Here is an 11,802-nt window from a genome sequence, read left to right on the forward strand (position 1 = left end):
GTGTCTATACCTTTTGTGCAACTATAAAATTACAAATAAAGTTTTTTGAAAGTTTTTTCCAAATTTCATGGGAAAAGAATATGAGGAGTGATCAGGTGAAATATTGTCCTGTTCCTTAAGAGTAATTGAGCTTCCATTCAGAGCTATAAAATTTCTTAAGCGACTGATTTATGATTTTCTGCCTTAAAATTAGCACAGCAAAACCCCTGGCTTGAAAACTATTAATTTCTGCAAATAGGCATCCAAGCTGATGCCCATTACTGCAGAATATGCAATGTAAAAGTCCCCTTTTGACTTAAGTCTCATTTCTCTAAAATCTGATAGATGTAAAGCATCCATTTTCATAAAGAGATCAACAAACCTCTTCACATTAGTTTAATCTGACCTCACTAAGTCTTATTCCTGAAATGAAATAGAATCAGACCGTCAAATTGTCACACAACTCTTGTAATTTAATAGGTTGGAGAATAAGGTTGCAAAGAGTGTATATGATTTTTATGTGAAGTTGAAATGATAAATGATAGTGATTTTCATTGGGTAATAATTGATTTATTTAACTATTCATCTTACAACTGGAAGCCCAAAGTAGTACTTGTTTTCTTTCACAATTTCCCCACATCATCGATCATATCTGATGATATTTCCGAGACTAATGATTGAAAGGACTTTATCTTACTCTGATAAAATCCATAATTATTCCTCCATTTCTAACCAGATGGAGCTACCATATCTCTAGCACTAGCATTGTCTTACTTTTCTTTACTTGACATTGACCTTTTTTATTTTGGTAATCGGCCCTGCCGGTTGTGATACATGTCAAAAAAAAACTTTTGAAACAAAACATAAACCTCTGTAAACTTTACATTTTTGCCAAAATTGGAGGTAAACAGTTGAAGCTCTAAAAAACGCTTACAGAAAGGCGAGTACTTCAAATGATCACCGATAACTTGAGATAGCAATGACACGATAAAAGTATACCATTCAATTCTTTTGTACTCTTCGACAGGCTACTTGCTCCTTCAAAAATAACATCATCTTCATCGATCACCCAGACAATCACGAGACAAGACTCGAACAATCTTTTGCATTCTGAAAATAACTTCCTTCCACACATCACACAATAATTTTTAGGATTTGCCGCTTCCATCTACGTTACTGAAGAAAAAATGAGAAGAAAGGTTGTCTCAAATACTCGAACCATTGTTTTTCCCGACGTATTTTACTGCTTCTTTTCTTTCGTGATTCTCGAGATGGAAACCGACGCAGGCGCATACCAGCGGTTTCTCGGATCAAGCTAAAATTTACTGGACATGCGCAACAAAATGCCCCTCTGCTGTAGAAAGGTCTATTTCCACGCGCTCGCTGTAATGGGTCTCAGGCGGAACTTCATTTAATTCAAGGTTTTTCGGTGTGAAACCCCGAACTCTCAGGATTGCCGGAGCTCGACAGATCACCGTCTTCCTCGAGATCTAGAGCTTCATGCGTTAACAACTGAACAAGCGAGTGGAAGGAATTTTTAATATTGAGTGCACGCCACAAATCTATCCGGCGCTTGTTGACAACGAAATGACTTGAACTTCTCGTTAAGACCAATAAGTCCACTTCTACAACTTCCTATTTACGCAAGGTGAGGACAAAGAAATTATTTAGAATACAGTGTTGTTTTTATCTCATTTTCTGAACGTTTATGCTCATTACAAAGTCAAACTTTGTCTCGTGTATATTGACGGTCAAACAATCGTCCGGATACTCGACGGAGCAGAAGAATGAATAATTTCTTAATTCGTTTTTCCGCACGTAGTCTTGTGGTTAAGTCTTAGCAACTTCGATCTCTCTTGCAAAAACACTGTGTTAGTGCTTGACCGATGTAAGATGTTTTGACTTTCCTAACATCCTCATTTAATGTTCAATTCCCCTGCAGGGCTTGACGTCTAGGCGAAGGTAGCCCGCACGTTTTCTGATCTACTCGAGTAGAAGGCATATTTTACCGCTGGAAAATGGTTCTCGCATTTCGTCGCCGGAGTGGTTTTCTCGCCGTCTTTATTCTTGCCGGAATTTCTGCGATTGAATCTCAACAATCTGGAGGTAGGTTTGTGTGGTAAACCTTATGTACATCTCTAGATTGTGTTTCTTTTGAACGTTTTATGAATGCGTTTTATCATCATAGAATTCAGACACTGAGACAGGTCATGCCGCTTAAGATTCTCAATGAAATGTTTGATCGATGAGTAACGCGCCAAAGCAGAATTTTAATGTTATAAACGATGTACCCGTTTTAAGTCGAGTGAGACTCCACTGATAGTCAAAAATGTTCGAATCTTTCCAAAGAAAAGTGTTATAATTTTATGCGCAAATTTTTGGTTCGCTTTTAAACCTTATCGGCTCTTTGTTGCGTCTCAAATTTTGTTATCGTACACCGGTAATTATAGCCAAGTACTTGGCAGAAATAATATTTATTGAATAAACTTAGACATATGTTTCCCAGCGTGATTCTGACAGTCATTCAACAGCGGGATCCTTAGAAGCAACTATCGAAAATGATTCCGATTACCCAATTTATTTATTTACACGGGTTAATGAAATATCCCTATTGAAAAGCAATTTAATTTAAAAGTTTTAAAGAACGGCATGGTGGAAATTTAAGTTATTGTGCTTTTTATTATCCTAAACTCTTGATTTTTTGCAACAATACTTTTTCGTGAACATTCGATCAACAATGGGTTCGTTTGCAAAGTAGTACGTGAAATTTCAATGGCTTTGTTTAATATTGGTTTACAATACAAACGGGTTGTTGTTGAATTTTTACACTATGACGTAGAGTTACCGGAAAGTTCGAAAACAGGTTAATTTGGAGGTACTGTCAGAATCCGAGGCTTCTTGGTACAAGTTGCAACTGAAAGAGCACGTACACATTATATTTTCACAACATGACCTCTAATTAAAACGCAGAAAAAGATACAAATAGCACACAAGCCGGAATTTCGCGGAAGTCATAATACATTTTTTGCTTCGATTTCAGCTCAATTTCCTAATTCATTGCGATATTAGCAAACTTTTATATCATTCCGTCGCCGTTTCGTTCTAATCGTTTCGGCTAATTCGCGGTAGTGGCGAAAACAAAAAATTACAGGGATGCGATATTCAACGATCGATTGGTCGAGTGAAAAGCTTAGTTAGTCGTTCAATAATGGTAAATTTGCACTGTATTTTTTTTTATTTGAACAAAAAGTTAGCTCTCGTCCCATGTGACGTTTCAAATAAAGCTTTAGACCAGATCTTGTGGACGCCAGCAATCGAAGTTATCAAAAACTTTTTCAGCTGGATTAGTTTTAGGAGGAAAATTTGCATATCTTCATCGAGCCCACTCTAAAATGATGCATGGTCATGATTTGCCTCTAGCTACAGAGAAGAACCACTCAACTTGCGGTCACTTTTATCTCGTGTTGTTCCATTAAGGTGGTTGAATCTTTATTCACAATAAATGATACAAGATCACAGCCTGCAACAAACGTACAAGGTATATTAATGTGTAAATAAATACTAAGAAAAGCCCTTTTATGAAAGCTCTCTTAAATCGGCCATGTCCAACGTAAGTAGGAAAGTAATTATGGCCACCGTCACGTAATCTCCTTTTCTTTGCGGGGAAGAGCTGAAGTTCATGGAGGCTTAGATAGGGATCTTGGTGATCTTCTCCCGCAGTGGTAGTCGTCCCTTTCATGTTTTACTTTTTATTTCCTTTCAAAAATTGAAGAATAACAAGTAAACGGACTGATTAAAAAATTGGTGTCGGTCCCTGTCTGTGAAGTAACAGAAGTGAAATGTTTATCTCAGCTTGTCTACTTACTACATTGAGCGAACTCACAGCGAAATTGGCCACTCAGGAACGTCATCATGCATTAGTGGAGGATCAGCGCGCAGGTGCGTGTGCGTCCTCATCCATCCCCACTCCCCCCCCCCTCTCCTCACCCCCCCCCCGCCAAAAATTGTAGTCAATGTAGTCAACAGGGCTCATGCCCAGTCACAATTGTTCTTTCTAAGAGTAATCTTGTCAAAGTGGGTAATATGTCCCGCATGTCATTGAATTTGGTTATTTTTAAAATGGTCTGGGTCGACATTGATACACTTAATGTTGTTAATTTTATGAACACAAAAAAAGCACAAATTAAACGGCAAAACATCGATGGCTGAAAAAACTCGTGCGACACCGGTTGACGTGTGTTCACTTCTAGTCTCCCTAAGAATTGTGTGGAATTAAAGTAATATCAAAAGTACGAGTTAACTTTAATTTACTGCTTAATGCCCGTCATTTTTTTACTAGTTCTATGTAAGGTAACACCGCTTGTTTCTTCCTTTTTTTGCGTCAGTATGACGCCACGTTAATTCCAGTTTTTGTCAGAACATAATTTATCGCGTTGATGACGCGTAGACTCGGCCAAGATTGAACACTGGCAATGACACAAACCTTTATGGTTACCGCTACAGATTAAATGCCGATTATTTTTTTTCTGAGAATTTATTCGCTGGTAAGCACAGAAGAAATAAGTGTTACTAAAATTCTTACTTTCGCATAACAAATACTATACGCAGTACAATTTTTTCTCCAGACTTCAGAGATATTTTTTATAATATTTTGTGCAGCAACTTTCATCTTTGAAAATAAAACTGAACGTTGTGGTGTAAACATTTTCTAATATGGAGCCTTTTATTCCTTTTGTCTAAACGTTCTAGATTACTAGCTGTGAAAAAACAACTTACTCAAATTGACTTCTGCAAAAACCTGTTTTTTGAAAACCGGGAGCTCGCAGGGTGAAGGAAAATGCATGATTTTCCTGGCTCCTCATCCACTATAATTTTTATTTTAAACGGGATTCGTCATGACTTGCGCACGATCATCAAGAATCGAGAAAAAAGTGACACGAACGGGCCGTTTGCGGGCTTTGCTGTTGAGTTTTATACTATCTGTGACCAAAATCCCTGTGGTCGTCGACTTATGCCGCCACACGCTCTGCTTCTCGTCAATTACGATGGGAAACAACACACTTAGATGACGCCTAGTTGGCGAACACGTAGTGTGACATAGCCCCTTTAACTAACAATTCACGTCAAAAATGGAGGTGCCCCTAATATTTCAGTGATAAGAAGTATATAGGGCTAAAGTCAGTCTTTTCTCTTCCTTTGCAGTTGCGCCTGATTTGAGGCAATCGTCTCCTCCAAGGGTCGTAAAACCAGTAGGAGAAGAGGAAGTGAAACTGACGTGCTATGTGAAATACGCTCAAAACTACACTTGGTATAAGAATCATAAAAAGATTCATCAGCCGGCTGATCGATATGTTGTGAAAACTCCGCGGTATTTGCGAATAACGGACGTTCTTAAATCGGACAGTGGAACGTTTGTTTGCATTGCTTCCAACAAATATGGAACAGTAAATTGCACAATAAGGCTGATTGTGGAAGGTAAGAGCTTGGAGGAATTGAGTGCAAACTGAAAATTTTCCCTTTATTGATGGGAGAAAGGAGTGGGAGAGAGAAAGAGAGAGTTAGTTGTGAGTAGGGAAAATCGTGTTATTTGAAAATTTATTCCGACTGTGTAAGTTGAAAAATTAGGGAACCAAAGGGTATAAAAAGCAAATCAATGTCTGAATAGCGCATATGTTAAATATTGTTTGTGGCAGTGGAGGTTTTTTTTGATAGAGGATAGATATAATGTATTCCACATGATTTTTCTTTGCTCAGATCCAACGGTTTCGCCTACAAATGGAGGTACAGTTAATTGATATGTTATCAAACTTAATAGCTCATAATTGTCTCATAGAAATTTTTGTATGTGTGATTAACCCTATTTTTTACCTTGCTCAAGGCGTCCAGTTGGTAAATCGGCGTGAAATAGTCAACGACGCGAATGGAGGTCGGGTTAGCGGAGTGAAAAAGCGTGGGAGGCTTGGGTCGGGTCACATTGAAAAAGCGCGGGAGGTTTGAGTTGGGTCACACCGAAAATGTGCGGGAGGCTTGAGTCGGGCACATGAAAAAGCGCGGGAGGTTTGAGTTGGGTCACACTGAAAAAGCGCGGGAGGCTCGGGTCGGGTCGCACAGGGAGGCGCGCGTCAATTTCCTTTACTAACTCCTTTGTACTCTGTTGGTGACGACTGATCCCCTCACCGTTCTCTTGGAAAACCATGTGATCCCCCCAAAATCCTCCAAACCCCCCTTTTCCCCTCCCCCCCCCCCCCATCCCGTTAGGCGAGAAATAATAACTGCTCGCCCTGCTTCTATTTTACTTATTTTTATTTGTCACTTTTGACAGCCGTGAAGCCCCACTTTCTGTATCCAGACAAAATGGCGAAGGCCACGGCAAAATTAGAATATACGGAGGGAGACAAATTCCAACTACACTGTGACGCCAAAGGAACACCAACACCGACTGTCACGTGGTACAGGGGTAAAGAAATATATCGTGGTTCTAGATCTGACGAAACGATAACACCAGGGCGTTATCACTATATTATATATTTCAACGGGGTGGATGTCAAAGACGCAGGAAATTACACGTGTGTTGTGAAAAACTCATATGGTACTTTGACTCATTCATACGTCTTTGACGTGAAGGGTAAGTGACAAAGACGGCGACGATTTGTAATAGAGGTTCGCGCTAACGATCTGTCACAACCTCTCGTAATCTCTAATTTCCTACGTAGGATCTGTGAAAATAGGCTCGGTAGTGGTAACCAATTACCAATGTAATGTTGGACGCAATCGATTATTGAGTTGCGTTCGCTTTTTTGGATAGGTCGATTTAGTCACCCACTTATATGTGTCAAATTGGCTTTGTTCCACACCGTAACTACCAACAATCAGGACGCGTGAGCGCGAAGGCGCGTGGGCGCGTGGTGCATGTTTTTCTGGTCCAAGGATCGAACAAATTACAGTCACCCTGTATTAAGCGGTTGGTTGTCGTAGACCCGAATTTGTTTCCCCTTGATCACTGTAATTTTTACGTCTTTAAGTGGTCACCTCTCTTCAGCGGTCGTGGTTACCTTAGTGGATCAATATCAGTAGCTGGGAACAGACCCTTATATAAAACTACCGTACAATTTTAACAAAACACCCCCCTATATAACTCGCCTTAAGCGGTCGTGGTCACCTTAGAGTAAGTCACAACGGCCTGCTTCTATTATCCTCCAGCTGTGTTGAACGGTCACTAAAGCGGAACTACTCAAATAAAACTAAGAATATTATTACAACTAAAATTTAATTACTTTTCTCCCGAAATCAATTTTTAATATCTTTGAGCCGGTTTTTGTACATTAAGAGTTTAGTTATGGCATATAACGGCGTTTTTTATAGTGTTCCTTTTCTGTGGAACCTGTATTAAAGTGGTCAACCAGTACCAAGCAGTTACCATTCCCCGTGGGTGACTGCTTAATGGAGGTTTTACTGTATATGCCAGGAATGGGTTTTAACGGTCCGAGCTTTTGACCAGTTTCTTGGATTCATGCCTACGCATGCGCTAGTCGTAATTTAGCCCCCCTTACCTGATTTAACTTTATGCTCAGGAATGCGGTTTAACATGCGGTATCCGCGATTGCCGTGAGATGTTCACATCTATGCTAGTACCCATTTCATTGGTCGACGATTCAATTGATATGATAGAAATAGCCGAGTCTACTTCGGTGGGATATGCTTTAACCTGTAAAACGATTTTCCTTACCATAGGCCGTCATAAAAATGAAACATTGCATGACAAGAAAGTCTCTACCGGATTGTGTTTTGACCTTTATCTGGCATTTACTCTGTTTTGTCTTTTTTCATAGAGAAAATTCGAAGTTTTCCTCAGATCTTATATATTTGGGAACAGAAAAAACCTGAATATGCTGGAACCGATTTGCAGATGCACGCCATTGTCCTTTCCAAGGATGAGAATACGAAATTCTTTTGGTATTTCAGCAAAAGCTTTGTTCCAGATGAAACCAATCTAGGCACTTTAATCAACCAAACTTTGTCTGAAAGTCGTCTGGAGACACTGCCTAGTAGCGGTGTATCGTGGCTTAAATGGAAGGTAGTCCTGAATTTGAAAAATCTTTCTGTGGCTGATTCGGGTTCATATTGGTGCCAAGCTGAAAATATCGTTGGAACTGTTCAACGTCAGACCCCGCTTAATGTGACTACAAGGCCCATTACACCATCTCCTTCAGGTAGGAAGTGATTGAGTAAGCATGCTGAGGCAAATGGATTATGTTACTTCAGAAACCCACTCCAGACTATCTGTTAGCCCTTTTCACTCCTAAAATCTCATTAGTGATTCTCCCTACTGTCTGACATACAGTTCCTATTCTCATCACTTTTCTTCTTGGTACTGTATTGATATTGAGAGGAGAAATTCTGTCTTGCTTACTCATGGAAGGTAAAGGGTTAAAAAGGGTTTGGGAGCGGCAAGGGAGATATAGAAGACAAAGAACCAATATTCAGTGGGCGATATGGTGGTACGTGCTCTGGTTCGCGGGCTCGATACCCGGCCCGTTGTTCGCAGGCAAGGTACTTTACTCTCACAGTACCTCTCCCACCCAGGGGTAGAGATGGATGCAGGCTTCCTCTCGCCGGGGGAGAATTTGGATCAATTTTTGCCGGGTTTGTCCTTTGTTCGATATAATGTGAGGGCTGCCAGGTATTTGCGAATAACGGATGTTGTTAAATCAGACAGTGGAAACTTTTCTTGCGTGGCTTCCAATAGTTATGGAACAGCAAATTGCACAGTGAGGTTGATTGTTGAAGGTTACTTCAACCCAATGCGGTTGAGGTTTCTGGAAGAATTCAATGTAAATGTTATCTAATCATTGACGAGGTTATGTAAAGGAGGTTCTTGTTCCACAAAACATAGTTTTTATCTCTTTCACCTTGTAGTCATTTGACCGCATTTTAAGATTCCAAGGACCAACTTAAAGGGTAACTGACGCCTAACAGGTCACTTTTTCGGAATACTGTTTAAATGCCTCGGCTAACACTTTGAAACAGATACAAGGTGCTTCGAATGCCTCTTTGTGCCTTTTTTCGCCGGGAAAACTGTCCTAAATGTAGCTTCGTGAGTCATCCACCATAAACGCTTCGATTTTGTGAATGTGACCTTCACATCACACGTGTGTACGTTAAGCAAAGTAAATATGGCGGATAGTACTTCGAGTGAAAGCAGTTCTATTTCGGGGTCTGATTATTCGGATTTTGAGGCTTCGATGGAAGGCGAACATAATGAAAGGGTTTATGAATCTGTTGGTGAAATCAGACCCTGGCAATTTGAACCGCCAGGACGAACGTAGCCTAAAATAGAGCCCAAGAGTCAAAGGAGGGTCCATAGCCCGTGCGCCGCGGCCGCCTCAATCAAGAAAGCGAGAATGGTGAGTGCATTTACGATTATAAATGAAGTATCTCAAAATCAGTCCCCTATTAATATAGGAGCGATCAAGTAAAGAAAACTAAATGTGCAGACTCCTGAATACCGTGGGAGCGAAGTGTTTTAACGCAACACGCACGCACCTTCCGAAGCCAAGGTTTCACTGGCTGAAAGTATAAACATACACGCTTGTGGAGGTGAATTGGATGGATTATACTCGTTCACACGCGATTGAATCGGTTTTAAGTATTCCTGTGTTGAAGTTGACGAACGATTGAAGATTTCTCGGCTTTTACTTTAAAACACGATGCAGCAAAAAATAGCATTCGTACATGTAGAATTGTAAATAAAGTAAAGTAGCCTAAAGTTTGAATTATCTCTCACGTTTGTGACATTTATAGAGCTGATAACTGTTCCTTTTGGTGAAAGCAATCACACAAGTTGTGGTCTCTATTTTTTCTATTCGACATCGTGAAAAAAATTGCTACTTTACTGATTTTTTTTATTACAAGGTGTCAGTGTGGAAACTGCCAATCAATGTGGAGGGAGGAAGAAAACATCTTTTGCCAAGAAGTGGATGTGGTCAAAAATAAAAATTTTGAGGATGTTACAGTGGACAGTTGCAGGCAGAAGCCAGATGTATTGTCCAGCATCCAGGGTTTCAGGAAACTGGTGAAGGCTGACTCCCTCTGCATTTGTTTTGTTTTCTTTGTTTTAGATTATGTTGTTTTCCGTCCTTATTGTAAATATCAACGCGGCTTAGAGTTGTACAGTTTTGGATAACTTGAGCGTGAATATATACATATATACATATATATATATATATATATATATATATATATATATATTTTTTTTTTTTTTTTTTTTAGTTCAGGTCGTAATTTGACGAGTAGCACGAGTTTGTCGCGGACTCGGTCCCTTTTTTTTTTACCAAAGCACTGCGTTTTAAACGGTGGGTACAAGGTAGTCCCGTGACTTGTGCTTTAATGGTTTCCTCTCTCAGGCTGTCAGCTTGTTTTATTTACGATAAATGAGCGCAAGTAATTTACTGTTCACTCAGCTGACATTGGTACATTTTTGAAACGAGTAACCTTTCGGACAGGATTGATTTCATCATGTTTCCGGTCGCAAATGAGAACCAACGCTTGAGTGTGGCGCTCATAACAAGGCGATTCTTGTAACATCCGTTTACAGCATGTTTCTGTTATTATACACTTCCATTGGAAGTTAATTAAACTTAGGCACACGAAGGTGTTATATATGCTGCTCAATGTTAGTTGTAATCATTCCTGGAGAACTCTCAGTTAGAGACGAAACGCATCGAAAGAAATAAACAAAAAGTTACCACAGTAGGAAGTCTTCCTTTGTGCTGCTCATTAGTCTCCATTAAAAAAAATATTTAAAAAAGGATGGATCTTGTTCATTTCCGGACCGTGGAAGGAGAGTTTCGTTCACGAAACCAGATAACGACCTCCCCTAATACGTGACAATACTTTGCGTTTAGTCACGCTAACTCGTGAACCGATGGGCCTGAGGTCACAGTGATATACACCAGACAAAGTCTAAAGACAAATACTTTTCGGCTTGGAATTAAAAAGCATTTTTTTGAGTATAAGAATCGATAGTGGTTAAGAGGAAAAATTGTGGGAACATATATATTTTTACAGCTGTTTGGAATGGCGTGCAAATTACCCGTGGCTCTGAATACAGACATGCGATCCGTCGCGTTTCAATTATTCAAACTTCGTTATGTTATTTCTCACTTCGTATTTCGTAGTCTCTAAATGGTGACCTATATCAGAATCGAAAAAATCTTATTTTCTTTCCGCTCGTAAATTTCGGCAGCAACTGAACAGCCGGGACGAATTTGTTACTTTCAGGTCATGACATAACACTTTTCACTGCCTTACACGTGTGACGTATCACATCACGTGACCTGAATCGAACCGTTTCCAAAATGGCGGTCGATTAAGCGTCAAAAAAAAAATGCAGGAAATTTGATTTTGCACAATATATCGTTAATTTGCCCATTTTGGATTCTTTAACCTAAGAGGAATGTATTGGAACAAAAAAAAGAGGAAAAAAAATTTGGCCTCAGTTACCCTTTAACCTTTCAAAAGTTATCTTGAAATGTGCGGAAATTCGACTTTTAGACTCCGCCATTTTTAAACTTCTCCCCCACAATCGAAAAGGTTCCGTTGGCGGACAGATATGGTCAGCAGCTTGATTGACTGTTTGAATGACAACTAATCTAAAATGGAATGGAGACGCCTTAATCTTGACGCGGTCAAACAAATCAAATACTAGGAATGGCCAAGTTTCATACAGACGATGTTGATATACTTAATCCTTGGAGATAAACATTTTCATTTCATTTACAGTACACTATCGACTGAGCTTTGAAAATTGATCTTCTCTTGCAA

At 39.6% G+C, this 11,802-nt stretch overlaps 1 protein-coding gene across 1 annotated transcript in view; it reads left to right on the forward strand.

Annotated features, from left to right (window-relative positions):
- The first annotated feature begins 1,374 nt into the window (after nucleotides 1-1,374).
- The window catches only part of LOC131785923 (uncharacterized), a 19,068-nt gene continuing 8,640 nt past the window's right edge, over nucleotides 1,375-11,802 (forward strand). The window contains exons 1-6 of the mRNA XM_066159437.1: nucleotides 1,375-1,627; nucleotides 1,922-2,085; nucleotides 5,182-5,454; nucleotides 5,734-5,760; nucleotides 6,302-6,604; nucleotides 7,809-8,189. Of these exons, the coding sequence (XP_066015534.1) occupies nucleotides 1,998-2,085; nucleotides 5,182-5,454; nucleotides 5,734-5,760; nucleotides 6,302-6,604; nucleotides 7,809-8,189 (1,072 nt within the window). The 5' untranslated portion in view covers nucleotides 1,375-1,627; nucleotides 1,922-1,997. The remainder of the gene's footprint in view (nucleotides 1,628-1,921; nucleotides 2,086-5,181; nucleotides 5,455-5,733; nucleotides 5,761-6,301; nucleotides 6,605-7,808; nucleotides 8,190-11,802) is intronic.

The sequence above is a fragment of the Pocillopora verrucosa genome, chromosome 1 (genome assembly GCF_036669915.1).
Source record: "Pocillopora verrucosa isolate sample1 chromosome 1, ASM3666991v2, whole genome shotgun sequence".
Lineage (NCBI taxonomy): Eukaryota > Metazoa > Cnidaria > Anthozoa > Scleractinia > Pocilloporidae > Pocillopora > Pocillopora verrucosa.